The 20,912-nt window shown below is 55.5% G+C and overlaps 1 protein-coding gene across 1 annotated transcript in view; it reads right to left on the bottom strand.

Moving 5' to 3' along the window:
• Positions 1-20,912, bottom strand: part of CDH23 (cadherin related 23) — a 414,708-nt gene that overhangs the window by 143,883 nt on the left and 249,913 nt on the right. The window contains exons 12-14 of the mRNA XM_027587690.2: positions 15,920-15,925; positions 13,979-14,128; positions 13,347-13,505 (exon numbers count right to left, since the gene is read on the bottom strand). Of these exons, the coding sequence (XP_027443491.2) occupies positions 13,347-13,505; positions 13,979-14,128; positions 15,920-15,925 (315 nt within the window). The remainder of the gene's footprint in view (positions 1-13,346; positions 13,506-13,978; positions 14,129-15,919; positions 15,926-20,912) is intronic.

The raw sequence follows: 20,912 nt of genomic DNA, 5'->3' as shown, positions 1-20,912 counted from the left end.
CACTCCGCCTGCGGGTCCCTAATGAATTTTACAGCCCCACAACGACAGAAGAAATTAAGGTCAAAGTCCGACGCAGGAACTATAAATCACCCGTGATCTCTGAGACCAGCAGAGGCCTGCGGCCCTGGCCCTCACTCACCTGGGCTGCTTCAGCCCAGGGCTTGATGGCAAGACGGTCACATTCAGTGAGTGCCGGGAGCACTCATGCCTGAGAAACAGCACCCACTCACAGACATTTGGGTTCCCCCTCTCGCCCGCCCACACCACCTCCAGGAGTCAGAATGTTCTCATGCAGGGAAGCTCCCTGATAGGAAAGCAGCACCTCTCCTTTACAAAGACTTGTTTCCCAAGGACTTCAAAACATGCCAGTCACACTGTTCTAACAATATCCCCAGAACAGGGAGAGGGATGAGCGGCATTCCATTTTGCAGGTGGAGAAACTGAGGCTTGCACAGAAAAGGGGCTTGCCCAGGGTCATTTAACAAACTGAAGGCCCTTAACTTCCAGGCCCTAAGTTTACGGATCTTGTTACAAGGGGAGCTTAGAGGGGTCTTTTGTCTCAGTCCTGTTTCTCCTCTGGAAAGGGGGTACCAGCTGTAGGTGGCTCAGCAGGCAGAGGGAGCCCTGGCCTTGGATTCAGCTTGGACATCGCCCGGTCAAGTTCAGCGTGCATCTTGTCATACCTCTGGGCCCCACAGTTTCACCAGGCTCTCAGGGAGCGAGTGATTCAGTCTCCGTGAAGAGGCTGTGTTAGTTCATGGTGAAAGGAAAGGACTTTGGCATTCCAGAAACAAGGATTCATGCCTCAGCTCTGCCCCTTCCGCAGATATGGCCTCAGGAAAACACCTAACTTCTCTGAATCTCAACGCTCTCATTTATAAAACGGGGAGGCTAATTTCTACCTCACTAGGGTGTCGTGGGGGTGGGGGTTCAACGAGGTAACACACATAGTTGCTGAGCTTGGCAGGGCATGTGATAATAGTCTCTGTCGTTTGTTTAGCACCTATTCTGTGTCAGACACTGTGCTGACATGTGCTAGGTTCTTTATGTGTATTACCTCATTGAAGTGCCACAACACATCCATAAGGAACGCACCTCATCACCCTTTTCCAGAAGAGAAAACTGAGGCACACGAAAGGTTATTCAGCAGAGACTACACACCCATGCTCCCTTTTTCAACTGAACAAAAATTATTATTTTTAGGTGGCACAACGCTAACTGCCAGAAATACTACACTGGCCATCAGTTTCCTCTGTAGACAAAGCAGGGCCATATAATTAAGTTCTGGTCAATGACATGAAAGCAAAAGTTTGCAAGATATTTCTCAGAAGTCTTCTCAAAAGGGAAGGAGAGTACCCTTCTTCATGTCCTTCATTCTGCAGCTTAGAATATGGATGTGATGGCTAGCAACCACCTTGGACTATGAAGATGAGGGCCACATCCTAGAAATGGGCATGGGAGAGAAATACACTTCAATCTTGTTTAAGAAACTATTTGGGGGGTTTCTGTGACTGGTAGCTGTACTGGATCACTGCGGATACAAGTAACCTACTCAAAGCCATATAGCTCAGAAATGGCAGAGGTTTAAGTCTGGAGCTTGGGGGTCTTTACCACCCTGCCTCCTGTAGTGAGCACTTGAGGAACATGAGCTAATACCACCACCACCACCACCGCCATCATCATTGCATAGTAAAGCAGAGGAGGCTTCTTCTAGAGATGTTCAAACTTACATTAGTTGGTCATGAAATCAATTTGGTGGGTCATGATTAGCATTTTTAAAAAATAAAATTTGGTGGAATAAAATAGACTATACTAAGGTGAAAACTATAAGATGTGATGGAAGAAGTTGAAGAAGACACAAAGGGAAAGACACTCCATGCTTACAGGTTGGAAGAATGAATATTGTTAAAATGTCCACACTACCCAAAGCAACCTACAGATTCAAAGTCATCGCTATCAAAATTCCAATGGCATTTCCGCTCTGAGATAGAACAATCGTTAAGACCTATGGAATCACAAAAGACCCCAAACAGCCAAAGTCATCTTGACAGAAAAGAACAAAGCTGGAGGCATCGTGTGCCCTCATTTCAAACTGTATTTTTAAGCTACAGTAATGGAAACAGTAGGATAAGAGCAGCATAAGAACAGACACACAGATCAACGGAATGGAACAGGGAGCCCAGAAATGGACCCACGCATATATGGTCAACTGATATTTGACGAGGAAGCCAAGAACACTCACTGGAGAAAAGACAGTCTCTCCAAGAAATGGTGCTGGGAAAACTGGACAGCCACACGCAAAAGAATGAAGCTGGACCACGGTCTCACACCATGCACAAAAATTAACTCGAAGTGGAGGAAAGACTTGAATGCAAGACCCGAAACCCATAAAACTCCTAGAAGAAAACATAGGTGGTAGGCTCTTGGACACCAGGCATGGGGCCGACACTTTGGATCTGACTCCAAAAGCAAAGGCAACAAAAGCTAAAATAAATAAATGGGACAACCTCAAATTACAAAGCTTCTGCCCAGTCCAGGAAGCCCTCAACACCATGAAAAGGGAACAAACCGAATGGGAGAGAATATCCGCAAGTCACAAATCTGATAAGGGGTTACTATCCAAAATATATAAAGAACTCCTGCAAACGCAACAGCAGAAAAACATCTGATTAAAAAAATGGGCAGAGAACCTGACTAGACATTCTTCCATAGAAGACATCCAGATGGCCAACAGACACATGAAAAGGTGCTCAACATCACGGATCAGCAGGGAGATGCAAATCAAAACCATGATGAGCTATCACCTCACGCCTGTCAGAATGGCCACTGTCGTAAAGACAAGAAACAAGTGTTGGTGAGGACGTGGAGGAAAGGGAACCCCGTGCTCCGTGGGAGAGAGCGTAAATTTGTGTGGTCACTATGGAAAATAATATAGAGGATCCCCCCCATATTAAACTTAACATAGAAATACCGTATGATCCAGCAATCTCACTTCTGTTTATTTATCGGGAAGGAAAAAAAAAGGAAACACTAACTTGAAAAGGTATGTGCACCCCCATGTTCACTGCAGCTTTATTTGCAACAGTCAACATAGCAAAGCAACCTAAGTGTCCACCGATGGATGGATGGATGCAGAAAACGTGGTATATATTTACAACGGAATATTATCTGACCATAAAAAAGAAGGAAATCTTGCCATTTGTGACAACAAGGATGGACCTTGAGGGCATTATGCTAAGTGAAACAAGTCAGACAAAGACAAATTCTGAATGATCTCACTTATATGTGGAACCTGAAAAAACAAAGACCCAGCTCACAGATACCGAGAACAGACTGGTGTGGTTGCCAGAGTTGGGGAGTACGAGGCAGGCAGAATGGGTGAAGGGGATCAAAAGCTACAAACTTCCAGTTATAAAATAAATAATTCATGAGGACGAAATGTACAACATGGCGATTATAGTTAGTAACACTGCATGGTACGTTTGAAAGTTGCTAAGAGAGTAGATCTTAAAAAGTTCTCATAAAAGAGCCCCAAATCTAGAATATAATACTAGAGTGTGTTATTACATGTGGTAAGGAGGAAGTACTGTTTTTGTTCTAGATATAGACGTGCGTGTGTGTCCTGGGTATGAAGTTAAACGTAGTGTTTATTATGGATCATAGTAAAGTTGGAAAAACACTAAACCCAATGGGCATAGGGACTTTAAGCCACTCCAGAAAGCAGCTAGCAGGAACCACAGCAGTCATTCCCTCCTACAGGGATTATGCAGCAAGATTAAGCCACCCCAGATGCGCAGGCCCGGCTCAACTTCTCCCTAAACCTCTGTGGGCCCCCTCCTCCCCCGGCCTTTCTCTCCCAACTACTCCCTGGACAAGCTTTCAGGCCGAGGCCCTGGGGGCTGCTCTGAGCCCATCCTGCCCCTGTCGCCCTGTCCCAGGGCCCATAACCTTCCCGGCACAGGGCACAGGTGGATTGTGTGCAGGCATTTGGTTGACTGCATTTATGAACTCATTCTGCCTTGACCACTCTTACAGCTACCTAATGTCCCTTCGCCCAGGGGGTCCATTTTCTCTGCTCTGGTGTCCTGTGAGCAACTGCCTGAGCCGAAGCAGTCAGCAGCTAACCTACCGAAGGGTGACTCTGACAGAGTGCAGGGGACTGCTGGCTCTGGGTGCAGGTGCCGGGACTCTCTGGAGGGCAGGCCGTCACACGTTGTTAGCACAGGGGGCCGTAGAGAGTGTCCAGCACAACCTCTTCATTTTACAGATGAGGACACCAAGGCCCTGGAGCCAAGGACCTGCTCAAGGTCATCCGGTAACCGAACAGCTCCTGCATCCCAGGCTTGTGCCCCGCCCATCTCCCAGGACTCTGGAGTTGGCTGACTCCAGCAAGAGGCTGGAGCCCAGTGTGGTGTGGCACTGGGTGGAGACCAGCAAACAGGAGAGGGGCCCCAGGGACTGTGGAGTCAGACAGACCCAGGTTTGAATTCTGGCCTGGACACTCACTAGCTGGCTGACCTGGGGCAGGTGCCTGACCTCTCTGGGCATCCATTGCTGTCAGAAGAGATGACTAATCTACTGCAAAGGGTTTATCATTTGCCGTGCTCCCAACACCCGCTCACAAGGCCTGGCCTTTCAGTTTTTGGTCAAGGGGCAAAGGTCAGTGGCAGAGCTGCTCTGGTCAAGGATGGGGGATTCTGGAGGCACCAGTGAGGGAGGGTTCAAGGGCTTGACAGGCAATGGGGGCTTTCCATCAATTTGTCAAGTAGCTGAGTGACTGAATGACTGAAAATGATCAGACCTTAAACAAGGTCCAGGGTAATCACTTCAGGGGCGGGGGGGAACTCTCCATCCTCACACCTGCCCTGCCATGAAAGGCTCCTTCCAGAAGCCCTGGGTGGTGGTGGGCAGACGGCAGCCCGCTGTGTGCTCTCTGTCTCTCCTTAGTGCCTGTCCTACCTCTCATCCATCCCATTTGGGTTTTACGGATTGATATTCAGATTAAAGAGATACAGACAGCCGAGGAGCACTGAGGCCTGACAGAGGAACTCAACCGACCGGTCAATCACCGCAGCTCCGCTTCCTCCGGCACCTGGCAGGCCCCGCACTGGCCCCTCCAACTGGAGATGAACCCAAGAGCAGATTAAAGGGGCCATAGGCATAGCCTGGGCATGCCCCAAATGGGGGAGGGTGTGCCTACAACCTACAAAGGATGGCCAGCTTGGGAGGGGGGCTGGGGTGATGCGTGTGCACGTGCTTCACGCCCCTCGTCCCCTCCCTCCCCAGGCTGCAGATATTCAATTTTCTTTTAAACGGTGGGGAAATTGGAAGAGATTTTGTTCTGTTTAAGCACAGCTGGAGTCTCCTGTCTCAAGGGACTGGAGAACAATGAGATCAATTAAGATGCCCGCAGTGAAGGGTGTCAGGAGGGGTTGGGGAGGGACAGCGCCAGGTCGGGGGGGGGGGGGGGGGGGGGGGGGGCCTTCTGAGGAAGGGGAAGGTGGAAGAGGCGGCCCAGCTTCCTCAAGTCCAGCTTTGGCTCTTCCTTGCTTTGACCTGCCCGTCTCCATCGGGTTTTGCTGAAGTATCAGGATGAGGCCCGCTCGTCGGGTCATGTTATCTCCCAGACTTACTAATAATTCATGTGGCAATTTCTGTCGGCAGCTTCATATGATGATGGAATCAAACTGAACGGATGCTATCAGAAGCAGGGAGAAGGCCACCATTCCAGAACAGCACGGAGAGCCCTGGACACTTGGCAAGCAGCAGGTGCTGGTACTACCACCAGAGCCTCAGCTATGCGGGGGCCCTGGACCACCACCTCTCCATACATTGTTCCGCAACACTGCTGACATGGGGATTCTTCTCCCCATCTTATAGAGCATGACACTGAAACCCAGGGAAAGAAAGTTGTTAGCTCACGGCCAACCTGCTGGTAAGAAGCTGAGGCAGGACTCCTACCCAGTGTCTGCCCACTTCGGTGCTTGCCAAGGTGCAGGGCCCACCTGGCAGTCAGGTGGAGATGAAGATGGATGATGGACCTTGCTGGGCCTGGGGGCAATGGGAAAGCGGCGCCCCAGACCTGAGCAGGACCTCTGCTGTCACCTCTCACTCGCCCTCCCAGCCTCCACCCTGGTGCCTTCCACGCCCTCATTCTTCTCCGCCCCCACCTCAGCCTATTCCCCACATGGTCACCACTGTGATCCATCAGCTCTCTCTGGCTGTCCCCTCCGATGGGCTCCCTGTCCTCGTCAGTCACCTCCTGACCAGCTCTCCTCCACCTACACACCCCCAGGCTCTTGTCTCAAAGTCTCTCTCTGCAACTCCCTCAGCTTGGGGCAGTGCCTTCCCAAATTCTACCCGCCTCTCCCTTCCTTCAGGCCTCTATCCACTGCCACCTTCTGTGAGGGATGTGTCTCCTCCGACCCCCCAAGAGCACCTAGTAACACTGCCAACCCTGGTGCTCCCTGCCCACCCCGCTCTACTTTTCCCAATGACGCTTCTCCCCACTTGACACACGCTGTGCTTCCTTGTTCATCCTCCGTCTCCTGCCCCTGGAATGGATGGGGATGTTTGTCCGTCTCGCTCACTGCCTTCATTCTAGGCCCTCGATAAACAGTCACTGAATGGAGGATGGTAGTTGCCTCTGGGGCCCCCCTGTGCCTCAGAGAGCATGGAGTTCTGCTCTGGGAGGGACGGCGGGTAAGGCTTCTGCAGTGCAGACACAGGGGCTCACAGAGGGCACCCGGCTCTGCCCAGCAGCAGCCAAGGAAGCAGGCTCAGCTCCTGCTCACCTGTGCACAGAGCCAGGCTGAGGGGCTGGGTGCATTTCAGCCTTGACCTTGCAATCTCATTCCCCGATTAGACAGGCGATCCTGGAATCTGGTGGCCATCATACCTCCCAGCCCCCTGCCTTTGTTCCTGGGCTGGGGTCCGCATCCCCAGATTCTGCTTGCCCTAGGGCAGTTTCCAGTGCAGTGGGGCGGTGGGGGGGGGAAGGACATGAGCCACCAAATCCCTGAGCAGTGAGAAAAACCGAGAAAAGGAGGTGCAGAGCACACAGGGGAGCGGGGAAGAACGGGTACTGAACTGGAGCTCCAACTGGTTCCAAGACATCTACATTTGTGTAAATGCTTTGACATTCTTTCCATTGAGAGCTGGGGGTGTCTCCATCCCCCACCTTTGATGTGAACTTGCTTGGGTGACTCACTATAACCAATTAAATTCAGCGTAAAGGACTATGTGAATTTGAGGCTGGGTCAGAAATGGCCACACAGCTTCCAGCTGGTTCTCTTGGGACACTCTTTCCCCAGAGGCCTCCTCTGAGGTGCTCCCTCTCAGAACCCCTGTGTCTGCAATGCTGACCCCGTGCGGAGAGGCCGCGTGTGGGTGCTCGTGACAGTCAGGCTGAGCCAGTCCTTCAGCGGGCCCAGCCCAGGCACCGACCCAGGCGGGAGACGCCTCCAGCTGCTGGGGTCACCCCCACAACGGGAGTTGCAGAGAACGGCCCCCTTGCTGAACTCTGTCCACAATTCCTGACCTACCCAACCTGCGAGGGTCAGAAAGCAGCTGTTGCTTTATGCAGCCAAGTTTGGGTGGTGTCTGACGCAAGAGGAAGCCGAGCAAGCTCTGAGGGTCCTCGCTCAGAGCACGCCACAAAGCAGGCGTGAACTGAGTGCTGAGTGTGGGACCGCGTGAAACCAGCAGGGCGTGCCTGTGGGCAGGGGATGATGAAGCCCCGATAGCCAGGACAAGCTATGTAATTTGCCGGGTCCAGTGCGAAGTGAACACATGGGGCCCCTCGTTCAAAAATTAAGAATTTCAAGACAGTGACAGCAGTACATCAGGCCAAGTGCAGGGCCTTCCGAATCCAGGGCCCTGAGCGCATGCGCAGGCCGCACGCACATCCTCCTGCCACATCTGCCTTCCCCTGAGTACGCTGCGGGCCGGGCTCGGGGCTGAGCGCCCTCCCCGGCTGTCCCACTCCATTCTCACAGCAGCCCTCCCAGGCAGGACCTCTCAACGCACCTCCCCTGGTCGGAGATGACACAGGTTCAGGGGCCTGCCAAGGGCCCATCTTGGCAGAGCTGGGCTTGCACAAAGGCTGAAGGGGTAGAGGGCAGCCGGATCGGGGTCCCTGAAGGCCACTGATGATAAAAAGCACTGTGGACCACTGTAAGCCCTTGACCCACACTGGGGCCTCCGAGCAACCGAGCCCTGTGTGCTGGGCAGGTGCGACCTTCCCCACCTGGTGGGAAAGAAGCCAAACCTGGAGAAGGAGTGGCCAGCCCACAGCAGAAATGGATTCACGACCCTGCCCAAGACATTACCAGTCTCCCAAAGACAGGCTGGGAAGAGGGGCAGGGAGGGGAGAGAGGAACCATGCCTGTCAGCTCCCACAAGGCCACCCTGGAGCCAAGAGGTAGCTGCTCTCCGTCCCTGGGCTGAGCAAACTGGGTCCCATGCCCACCCAGTCAAGGTGCTTACATGCCTCTCCTTCTTGCTTTGATTTCTATGCCTAGAGAAGAACCCTGTCTTGTCTGACAGTCCATCTTCTGCCCATTCCTGCTGTGCCCTAGCTCTCTGGAGCAGGGACAGAAGGCCCTGGAGGGCAGTAAGGTCTTCCCTGGGAATAACCTCCTTCCCAGCTGCTGTTCCTTCTCAGCATCCCTCTCTGATGGAGCTAATAAATCTGGGCACATGAGCTCCCTATTGCAGGATGCCAGGCTGGCTTATTGCATATCCCAGGTACAACCTCTCTCAGCGGTCTCCCAGTGCCTGCCACAGGCCACCAGGATGGAAGAGGTATGAGAATGGGGATGGTTTGATACAGGACTTCTTCACTATCAGAACAGCAGCCCAAAGGTTCTATTTGGGGTGGGTGGCAACTCAGGAGGGAGAGAGAGAGCCGAACACTGTCCACATCATCGGAATGGAACTCCACCTCCCTACAGAGCACATCCGCCTGTCTATATTCCAGCCGCAGGGCCTTTGCACATGCTATTCCCTCTTTGTCCAATGTGCTTCCCTCCCCTCACTCACCTATTAATGCCTACTCAATTGCTAATTCCTCAGGGAAGCCTTCCCTCATTCCAGTCAAGGTCAGATGTCCTGTTAGAGGTGTTCATTTTTCCCTGATCCCTCCATAATAACAAGTAATAAAGATTCATTTCTTAGTATTAACATCAGGCTTTCCCAGGAGACTGTAAACTTCCTGAGGGCAAGACTCACATCACCACGGTCCTCAGGGCCACGTGCCTGGCACACACTAGGTATTCAAAAAACATCTGTCGGATGAACAAATGGTTGGACTGCTTTCTTACTGCCCAGGAAAACCTGCTAGACACCAGGTACCAAGTGGACAGGCTGAAGGGCTGCCCCGAGCCCCGGAAGAAGACACCCCACAGCCTTCCCACCTGACTCTTGTCGGGTCAGGAGGCAGGATGGGAAGGCGAGAATCAGAGCAGCCTGGGGACAGGAGAGGGGGACAAACCACACAGCCTACAGGATGGGGAGCCACCAACAGGATACAGGAATCATGATATGCATTCATGAACACAGACGTGTGTGTTATATATACATGCCCCTGAGCACATGGAGCCGCACACATGCACGTGCAGATACAAGAGCATGCCTGCGTGGTGCGTGCGCGCACACACCCCCCCCCAAGTGTACCTCATGTGCACCCCCAAACATATGTGGGTGCATGTGCCCCGGCGCATCCCTCCCCTGTGTGGTCACCCTTCAGAGGACTGGCTCTGACTGGCACTGACGTCTGTCCTGCATCCTCCCGCCTTCCAGCAAGCCTCTCCTCATGAAGACAGCTCTGGGCTACTTTGGGGTTCATGCTTCCCGGGCTAAGTGCTCTGATCTCCCTGACTTGGTCTTCTCATCAGTGAAAGGAGCTCCCCCAGCTCTGACCCTCCAGTGGCTGGGGACCTACAGAACCAGAAATTCACCTGATGGGTGCCAGAGGTTCCCGAGGGGCTCATGTGTCACCCAGAGACACAAGGCATGGAGCGGCCCCATGGTCTGTCCACCTGGGTCCTGCAGAGAGCACGCCTCAGCTCCTCTCTTTCCCCTCAGCTCTGAGTGTTACTGAAAGGACAGGCTCAGCGGTCCAACACAGAACCTCTGGCCAGGCAGCCCCGGGGGCTAAGAGCCTATGGCTTGGGGTCAGGTGGTCTTCTTGTGAATTTCAGCTCAACTGCTTGCTGGCCCTGGGGCCCTGAGCAAGCTGTACGTTTCTTAACCTGAGCCTCGGTTTCCCCACCTGTAAGATGAGGACAGCATGTGCAGGGGTTGGAAACAGCCCATGTGAAGTGCCTGTTTCCAGCCAGGGCTCACCAGGGACGCTGCAGAGTTGATTACCGCAATGGCAACTGCGGCCCTCAAAGGTCAGCTTGGGGCATCACCGCCCCAGGCACTAGGTCTGGAAGGGACTGCGGACACATCTTAGTCCATCTTGTTCATTTTACAGATAAGGTGCAAGAAGAGAAGCAGTTTCTGCCCTAGTCACCCGAGGTTGGCTGAGAGCAGAGTCGGTGCTCAAGGTCAAGCCTCTGCACCCTGGGCCGCCCACTCTTTCCCCTCCACCAGTGGAAACTCCTTTTGCTATAACTAGGGGGCCGTAAAGGCCTCAAAACCTGGGCTGGGGGAGGTCCAGGGAGCAGGGAGGTACAAGGGTCCAGGCCTGCCACCCGGCTGGGAGACCAGGCTGGAGGCGATGGCCCCTCCTCTCCCAGCTTCCCCACCCCTGTCAAACTGCTGTCTCCCCCCAGGATGGGTGACGAGCCCACAGAAGCCAGGCCAGTGCCAGGGTGAGGGCTGGGGAGGCCCCTCACAGCAGGCTCTGCCCCAGCCCTCGGTGCAAATTAAAACATTTTCCTTTTCTTCATAATTTTTTTTTCCTGACACAACTGCCCATGAAACATTTTAATAACATCCTAGAAAAGGTCATGGAGAAGGAATTTCACAGTCCCTGAGCAGGCAGCTATAACTTCAGCTGCTCCTGCAGCAAAAGAGGTGGAAAGATCAGGCTGACCCTGGGAAATGGCAGGGGGCAGGGGGAGGCCAGGTCAGGCTGAGCAGGGTGCCGGGTGTGGCCACGCGACCTGCTCCCTGCTAGAGCTGTGGGAGATGATGTTGGATAAGTAGGGGTTGCCCAGGGGATGCTTCCGCACCCAACATTCACACCTCTTGACAGCAGCCTCGGGGGGGTCTCATGCCCACTTTGCAGATGAAGAAACGAAGGCCCTCAGGGGTGACGTGGATAGACTAGCAAAGGCAAGGAAAGCAGGGCCAACAGTTTCCCAGGAGGTCCTGGGCTCCTGTAGGTACACATTCCTGGTACCAGAGCTTATCACTGGGTGAAACAGCCCCTTCATATCTGCACAATCCTACAACCCTGGGGCCGGGGGGTTGAGAAGGAGGTGGGCAAAGCTTAGACTCAGGAACTGGAGGCTGACCAGGTGAGAGACACTCAGAGGAGGCTAAATGCATCTGTTAAACGTCCAGAGAGGAACTGGAGAAGGGGCTGTAGGGGGCAGGCAGGGGTCTACGCAGGCCCAGGAACTGCTCCAGTGTTTGAGAACACCCAGTTTGAGCACCTACTCTCCAGTGGCAGCCCCAGAGGAGACTGGACCTAACACATTGTCCTTGGCACCAGCAATTGGCCCCCAGCCAAGAGGTGTGCCTTCTGACCCTTCACACCCCCACCCCTGTTCCCTAGGTTCCGCAACCCTTCCCCAGGGCCCTGGGAACTTGCAACCGCAAAGTGAGACCTCCATCCCCAGCAAGAATACCAGGGGGGAGCCCCTTGGACACCCACAAGCCTGACACCTGAACGCTTTGCCATGTGGTCCCAGGCCGGCTGGGGCCCCAAACACAGGCCGTTTGGGTGTCCTTCACCCTGATAGTTGAAAATGGGTGGGGGGAGAGGGGGCTGTAGTCTCTCTTTGGATCTTGCTCTCTGGCTGGGCCCCCAGAGGCCGCAAGAGGATCCATGGAGGGGGGTGCCCCGAGCACCAGGTGACTGATTACAAGGAGCACCTTGGTGGAAGGCAGGGGGGCCACAGCCCGGGGAGGCGGCGGGGGGGGAAACAGCCACAGCTGACTTAGTGTTTATGTCTGATGGCCTGCCTAGCTAAACATCTGTTTGAAATATTAATAACTGTCAGATGGGAAGGGCCTGGGGCTCAGTATAGTTTCACACCATCTGTCAGAAGAGTAAACACATTTTGGAGTAGGGGGCCTGGGATCAGCAGGCAATGTCTCAGCCTGGAGTAAGGATGGAGCAAGAAATGGAAGTGAGGACCCCAAGGTCCTCAGAATGGGCAGAGAATGGCAGCGGTGAGCTCAACTCCATCACATTTACTGAGCACCTACTATGCGTTAAGAGCTGAGCTTACATCACACACGTCTGCCACTCTGATCTGCTCGGCAACCAATCCCCTTTGTTCTGCTAACAGAAGCCCCTTTGGCATAGCCCCTTTTCCATTTTCAGCCCATAGAGTTTGGATGGAGCGGACCCAAGCCCTGGCTCCACTAGGAAGACTGTGACCCATCTCTGTTAGATCAGGATCACGATGATTGGTTCCAGGATGGCCCAGCAAGGAGAATCAGCTCTGGGACTTCTGCTGGAGCTACTGAAAAAGAATATGGTTTTCCCACTAGGGTTGATAAATCGGTAAGAAGTAATCCTGGGGGTGCTGGTATTCCTCTCGGTCAATTAAAAAAAAAAAAAAGCGCTTGGTGCTAAAGTCAGATTCCTGCTAACTGAGTGCCTGGGTACAGCCATGCCTGAAATCATTTATACTTTGAAATACATGAGCTGATCCTTTTTTGGCTTGAACCACTTAAGGGTTTGTGTCCCTTGGCATCAAGAGTGCCGACTGATACAAATGGACACTGGAAGGGGCGCTTTGTCAAAGTCCCAGCCAAGGGCAGCTGGGGGTGACCAGGCACCCTCACGGAGCCCATTCTTCCCTGGTGCCTAGAGGGAGGATGGCCCTCCTCAGAGTTGGCTGGTCCCTAGCCCCATTAGAGGGCACTTCCGGGGCTCCTGGCCCAACTAGGCTCGGTTCCTCTCAGTGACAAGGCCGAAAACCAGAGTCCCTGCCCCAATTCCATCCTCCTCCGGGTTGGTCCTCTTTCCACATTGTTGCCCCAACCGTGGCAGCCCCATCATGAAGAGTCCAGATGCTTTAATACACAAACACCACAACTTCTGGGGGCTCAGGGACACCCCCTTCCCTGACCGCCCACGTTTCTTGGGCCAAGCCCTCTGGCTGCCTCCCCGTGGTCTTCCCCGGAGCTCAGTGGCCCTGTGGAAGAGCAGGACTCACCAGGACTGTCAGCACAGAGGTCCCCACGGTGACGTTCTCGTACAAGCTGACGTTGTACAGTGGCTGGCTGAAGATGGGCCGGTTGTCATTCTCGTTGATGAGGGTGATCTTCACCTTGGCATAGCCCACGTGGTCGGGCACACTCTCGTTGGCAAAGAGCTGGGTGTGCAGAGCGGGGGCCCCGGGTGAGCTCTCACACGCTCCCGGAGCCTTGTCCCCATAAGTCCCCCCCTGGGGTCTTTGCAGATCCTAACCCAGAGTTCTTGTCTGAGTCACTGCCCATCCCAAGTGTGTGTGATGGGAGTCTCTCCAGCAGGGCTCCGAAGCCAGGGGGGCCATGGATTCTGCTGGGGGCTGGGCTGGTGGGGGCTGGGCCGTGAGGCTCCTTATGGGCTTCGGGGGCTATGCCCGTGCCTGGGAAAATGCTGCTCAATTCCCAGACACTTCCTTGTCCTCCTTGAAAAGGGGAGGCTCAGCCCAGCCCCTGCCATGGGCTCAGTGGGCTTCCTGGGGTCGGATCCACACAGGGGAAGAATGGGGAGAGGTGGAAGGAGGAGTTTAAGGAGATGGTGTCACCCTCGGCCTCCCCTGAAAGCCTCCCGCCGGACAAAGAAAAAGGGAGGGGGCCTTACGTCAAAGTCGTAGCGGTCCACAGTCTCATAGTCCAGGGGGACGGCCACCCGGATGCGAATGTCTGCCTTCCCTTGGACAGAGGTGGGGGAGATGATGAAGTGCTGGGAATTGTTCCCCACCAGGTACACCTCGAACATGCTGTTTAGGCCCTGGGGCAGAATGGAGAAGAAACCAGTCAGAAAGGGCTCAGGGGGCCGAGGGTCCAGAGCAGAGTGGCTTGGTGGAGGTAGAGGAGGGGCAGGATCCATAGCGGGGCTTGCCTGCACCCCACACCAGAGTGGTCTGGCCTCCTCTGGGTGACCCCGGCCTGGCTCTCAGACCCTGCCTCCTGTCCACATCCGGGCCCGCTGGAAGTCTCTGCCAGTTCTTTTTGCCTCTGTTTTCCCTTCAGATGCCCTCAAATCGCCCTTCCAGATGGCTCGGTTCATTTCCCACCTCCTGCTCCCTTCCTCAGTCCCAGTGACCCCAGCTGGGGAGGATCTGTAGCTGGGGGACCCAGCAGGCAGACCGGAAAGAAGACAGGATGGGAAAGGAGGAGAGAGAAGCGAGCGTGTGTCCCCGGCAGGCATGGGCGGGAGAGGGCATGAGGGACAGAGCAGAACCCGGCTTCTTCCCCTCCCTCCCTCCGGAACGGGTCAGTCAGGGAGAACCCCGGTTTCCTTACACATGGAAAGGGAATAACCCAGCTGAATGGCAAAGTGAACCCCCGCGGACCCCATCCTGTAGCCAGCTAGCGGTGGCCCAGAGGACACTGGATCCCAGGTAGCTCGGAGCGGCCGGGTCCTCCATGGGCTCTGCCGCAGCCCAGCAGCTGAAGCCCATAATTTCAGATGGCGGGGGTGTGCCTCACTCCAAGTCAGGTGTTTCTGATCCTTCTAACAGGGCCCGAGCTCAGAGAGCCCTCAGATACGGCTTGGCTCCTTCTGACCCAAAGGGTGTGAGGTCTCCATGCTACCCGAGCCCCCAAGTCCGAAGAGCCACTGATGAAAGTGGGAGACACGGCTTCCTGACTCCCCAGAGTCTGGCCTGCTCGGCGATGGGTTCAACCCCCCATGGGGGGAAATTACCCCCAAATAAACCTCCTTCAACCTAGGCAGATGGCCTGTGGTTTGTAACCAACCCGTGGAGAGCCTCTCCTGACCCTTACTGCAGATGCTCACTGGGTTACAGACCTGGGCTGTGAGCACCAGGAGGGAATGTCCTCCTGCCCATGCTGCTCACCCTTGGCCCAGTGCCCAGCACAGCCGCTCTGCGTACGTGTTTCTTTGGAACTGAGGGCTGGCAAAGGAAGCATGCCTCTCGGTTGCCCAGGGATCCCTTCCAGAACCCGTTCCTGCTGTGAGGGGGGCAGCCAGGCCAGCTGGAAGCCTTTCCATGGTCAGAAGGGGATGATCCTGGCAAGGCTGGAAAGGGCATCCCCACGGACGCCTGAGAGTTCATGAGATTCTTCCAGCCCTGGACCTGTCCCACAGGTGGTCAAAAACATTTATGGAATGAATGCATATTAATATTTACCCATCAGTCCCTTGAGTTTTTTTTTTTTATTTGCAATTACAAATTGGCAAAACAGGAGTGTTGCCAATCTTGGGGTCCAGACAAGCAGCAGGGCCTCCAGAGCCCTCCACCAGAGTGGCTCCTGCAGACGGTGCAGGCAATGCTCCCTCGGCCCCGTCAGCGTGTGGAGTCCTGGCATGGAATCCATCCGTCAGATGGAGGCCCAATTAAATGCCTGAAGGGGCACTAATAGCCAAGACCAGCAGAGTGTGACAGGTCTGAGCAGGTGACACCAACACCTCTCCCTCCACCACGGGACCTGGAGGCCCGAGAAGGTGGGGGCCGGCTGAGCTACGCCAGGGCACGTGGAGGAGCACCCCCCCGAAGCCCCTTCCCCACAATGCCCACCGGCCTCCCCAGCCCCTGCCCTTCCCAGGCTCACTTACCAAGTTCTGTCAGTGGGAGTCGGTCAGTCAAAGGGTATGGAGACAGAGAAGGAGCCGGAAAGGTACGGAGAGGAGGAAGGAACCGGAGAGAAAAAGATGGTGAGATCCGAGGTCAGGGTAAGGGAGAGGGGCCAAGTGGACCCTAGGAGCACACCCTCCTCCAGAGGAATAGCCCCCTTCGTATCTGATGGGCCCCACACCCAGAGGAAGGAGAGGGAAGCAGAGGAAGAGGTACCCGGGCTCCTGAGCACACTCGGTCCTCACCCAGAGGGAGGTGGGGTGGGGGGTGGGCCACATCCCTATGTCCTCTTCCCAGGAGCCTGGACCAAACCCCTGCGGAAAAACGACCCCAAGCACTGTCACATTTTAATCTTCCTAACACAGAAAACATTAAGACATGATGAATACAGACATGGAAAATTTTTCACATAGTTCAAAGGTGTCAAGGGCACGCTGCTGTCTCCCTGTCCGCACTGGCCCAGCTGCTGGAGAGCCTTCTCTAGAGGCCACCACCACACCCCATCCAGGGGTCTCTTCCCCAGCAAATCCACACAAATACGACGAGCTCTAGGTTTCTGGGCCTCCCCTCCCTGACGCCAGCGGCAGCACGCTACACGCATCGCTCTGGGTGGGGTTTTGTCACTTGGAGCCAGGTCTCGGAGACTGTTCCGTAAGTGTACAAATAGGGGCCAACAGTAACGATGACAGCACAGCACACCGGACGCCTACTCTTGGCCAGACGCCGTTCAGAATAACCGCAGAATCATCCTCTGCGGTTCCTGTGGAACGTTGGGAGTCCTCAAGCCCGCAGAGCAGGCCTCAGGCAGGGTAAACCCACAGCAGAGCAGGGACACAGTGGGAGCTCAAGAAGCCCCTGGGTTTAGGCAGCTTTTCCTCACCCACTCCTCTGTGAGATCCTCTTCCCACGGGCCATGGGGTGGAGAAGAAGAAACACCGGATCTTGGAAACCCCTCCAGAGGAAATGGACTTCAGAGAGGTTGAGTGAGTCACCCAAAGTTGCACAGCTTTTTGGGAGCACGGTGAGCGAAAAGCCCAGGCCGGGGTGCTGTCTAGGTCGACGGAAGTGGGGTCAGGGTGTCCCCCACTAGCGGCTCCAGAGCAAAGGGAGGCGGTAATGCTGAGCGCCCCAGGGCGGGAATCTGAGCGAGCGCCAGCAGATGAGGCCACGCCAGGAAGGCTGCCCCAAGGGGGGCTTTGAACTGGCTTTAGGAACGAAGGGAAAATGAGCTAGAAGAGGAGGGATTCCATGTGGAGGAAGTGGCTCTCCACACGGAGCTCTGTCCTTAGCGTGTATCAGAAGCACCTGGAAGCTGTGTTAAGCTACAGACTGCTGCCCACCACCAGGACTCCCTCATTTGGTAGGTTGGGGCCTGAGAATTTCCACTTCTAACAAGTTTCAGGTGCCGCTTGCCCTGCCACTGCTGGTCTGGGACCCCCGCTGGCCTCGGCAAAGGCATGGAGCTGGAATGAGGAATCAGTGAGGAGGCAGACGGTGAGCTGATTTGCAAGGGGTGCATGTGGGTTAGAGCTGGTGAGATCGTTGGGATAGCAGGAGGCTGGGGGGCGGGGGTCCCACTGCAGGCACCGTCTGGAGGGCTCTGGCACTGCCCTCGTGAGCAACGGGGAGGCACTCTAAGCTCTGAAGCACATGAATACTGGTGGAAATGAGGAAGGTGAACTTGGCAGTGAGTGTGAGTCACACTGAGGCAGCCCTCCCTCCTCACGAGGCTGCACATCTGAACCACCAGCATGGCTCTAAACTCAGACACGCAGGTGCCCACGGCCACTGGGTCAGAACCTGCTGGGGTGGGGCCCAGGCAGCTGCAGTTTTGTGATGCTCCCTAGGGAACCACATTGTGCAGCCAGGCTTGTGGAGACATCAGTAGGGGCAGGCAGGGGCTTGGCGGCACCCACAGGAATCCAGAGGGGCGAGCAGGGGAGAGGCAGAGCCATTGGGCCACCCAACAAAATCTCCTGGGGGGGTCTTTAAAATATCCTCATGCCTAGGTCGCACCCCAGACCAAGCAAATCAGACATGGGGGAGGCCAGACCTCAGGACCTCATAACACTCTCCATGTTATTCATTCTAATGTGCATCCAAGGGTGAGAACCACTAGGGCAGAGCGGTGGTTCTCCGAGTGGGGCATAGGGACCAGTAGCTCAGCTTTACCAAAAACCTCATCAGAAATGCATATTTTGGGCCACGCCCAGATCTACCTTTCAGAAACACCAGGGGCAGGGCCCAGCACTGTGGAGCCAGCCCTCCAGGTGTCTTGATACTCGCTGAAGTTTGAGAACTGCCAGGACAGAGCAAGGCAAGGCAGGGAGTGAGTCTGAGAACAGGGAAGAAGACTGACCGTGGAGGTGTGGTGGCTGAGCAGCTGGAGAGAGAAAGCAGAGTAAACACCCATGGGGATGTAGGGGTGCGGGGGTGGGGGCGGACAGAAGACCAGAGCGGAAGGTGGGGCTGAGCTCAGTGTGGACTCAGTCCGTGTACCTGGACAGGCAGGAGCACTGGCCCCTCAGGCCAGGTTTCTGCCTCTCAAGGAATGAGGTCCCTGCCCTTCTAGATTTGGCTGGACGTTCACTCAGCCCTGCGGTGGCCCTGAGACCCCAGGGCAACCTTCCGGCTAAGTCCCATTAAGTGCTCAGCCTGCCCCCTTCAGAACGTGCCCAGAGGGCCAAGTCCTGCTGGGACTTGGCTTGTGACTGTGAGCGTCTCGGGATGGGATATGTATGTGATATTCACTCAGTTCACTAGAGCGGTGCAAAACCCCGATTAACTGCAGTCCTCTGCCAGACAGCTTCCGTTTATCAAGCCCCAACTGTGTGCTGCACGTGACTCAACCAGAATCTTTACTGACATCGGCGTCAGTGCACCCCTTTTTGGAGAAGGAAAGGGAGGCCTGGGCGGGCAACTCATTCAGGCCTCACAGCTGCCAGCGAAGGATCTGAGGTTGGCTCTGTTCTGTCTCCATCACAGTGTGAGCTCTCAACGGCCCAGCTCTCCAGCCCCCTCCCACTGCACAACGTTGCTCCCAATGCAAGCAAAGAACTGGCCGGGGAGGGCACGGGTGGTCTCCTCCCCCATTCTCCCAGGGCAGGAGCGAGGCCCAGGGGAAGGTTCCTCTGCCAAGGTCAGGCACCAGGCAGGTGGAGGGCGTGAGCCTGCCCCTCCCTCACTGCCAGGCCCAACGGGAGGGCTGCTCGCTGGGGCTGGGAGGGAGGGAGCGGGGCGGGCAGAGGCAGGAGGCCCTCTTGGAGCTGTTGAGGGGCAATTTTGTTGGGAAGGGAGATAAAGAGGAACATCAAAAGGAGTCCCAGTGCGTGTGGAGAGGAGGCCGGTGGATTAAATTCCCTTCCAGCTGGGAGAGGCGATGAGAAGTCTGATAGCCGGCAGCCGTGGGTCCCAGAGCGGCAGCGCTGCCCTCCCCAGACGGGGCTGGGGCCCCCAGTGGCTGCCTGCGGGGCTGCGACAGCTCGGCTTTAATTTGTTTAGTGGAAGGAGGAAGGACACAGGAGATCACTCCTCACTCCATACCGTCCCCACCCCCTGCAGCCAGCAGAGCTTTGCTCCCGGTGACTGAAGGCTTGCACCCCACCCCCCACAGAGGGCAGCCAGCCGGTAGGATGGGCCTTCCTTATCAGCGGCTGCCAGAAAGGGCTGCCCCCCACCCTCGGCTCCCCTCAACCTTGCCCCCCCACCTCCCGCTGCTGGGGGCAGTCGGAGCAGACACCACCCAGAAAGGACATCACTCCTGGTCTCTCTGAAGCTCCCAGGGCCAGCGGACCCATGTGCCAGGGGTCACCTGGCTCCGTGAAGTGACCCAGCTGTGTTTTCCCAACTAGTTGAGAGCTTTGTATGTGCTGGGCCCTCTACAGGCTCATGAAGGCTCACAACTCTGGGGTTCGGGCAGGCCCCAGCCCTGGGCTTGCAGGGGGGTGGTCTGGCTCTCTCAGGGTCTGCACCTGACTTCTGAGTACAGTTTCCCTAGATCATTACCTGCATGCACTGGCACACATTCCACCCCCCCCCCCCCCCCCGCAGACGACCTGGCCTCCAAAGGGAGGAAGGTCTGGCCCGGCCCCCAGACTACTTCCCTGGACCTGAGGCCCACAGATGACCTCCTGCACAGCTCTTGCTTGGTTCTCCACTCTCCTCCCCCCTCCTCCCCCACCCCCACATCTCCCTGCCAGTTTGCCCCTTGGAGAGGCTCATCTCCCTCCTAGAGGTCAGGGGAGGAGCTGGTTGGGGACCAGTGATGTGATGTGCAGTAGAAAGTAAGGTTCAGGTTGGGACATAGGCTCTGTCACTTTCTAGCTGTATGACCTTGGGCAATGCACTTCCCATTCCTGGAGCCTCAGCTTCTTCATCTGTGAAGTGGGGAGAAGAAGGCATACCAGCAGGATTCAGAAGCAGTGTTGTGTCTTTGCCCTGTCTTGTTTTGGTGGGTGATAAGGAGTTATGTTTTCTTGCCTAAGACAGGAGGCTCTCTGATAGGAGCTTTGTGTTTTTTTTTCTTTGTACCCCAAATGCTAGGGGTACTGACCTCCCCTTACCCTGTGAGCTACGATACACCCTGCAAGGGACCTTAATTCCTTTCCACAGAAGAGGAAGGACCAGGGAAGGGCAGCAAGGCCCAAGGTGGCCTTTATGTTGGGAGTGGTGGGCAGTGTTGTGAAGCAAGACAGAGAAGAGCCAGGGAGCTCTGTGGGCTAGCCGGTAGGCTAGTCTTAGCTAAGGCGGGAATGGAGCTGGGGTCTTGAGTGCCCAGATGTGCCCCAAGAGTCAGGGCCACCCTCACAGAAACCGTGTCCAGGACTCAGACCTGCCAGGAAAGAACCCCGTGACCAGCGACTCCAGGGTGTGGGGCCCTAAGCTTCAGTGGTGGCTCAAAGCACGGCCTCTTGGGGTTGGACCTGACTCCAGATGGAAGCAATTGCCCTTTTCAGCTGTGTGCTTTTGCACAAA

This window comes from Zalophus californianus, chromosome 15, assembly GCF_009762305.2.
Source record: "Zalophus californianus isolate mZalCal1 chromosome 15, mZalCal1.pri.v2, whole genome shotgun sequence".
Taxonomy (NCBI): domain Eukaryota; kingdom Metazoa; phylum Chordata; class Mammalia; order Carnivora; family Otariidae; genus Zalophus; species Zalophus californianus.
The sequence above is the reverse complement of the archived record's forward strand: the minus strand, read 5'-3'. Positions and strand labels throughout refer to the sequence as shown.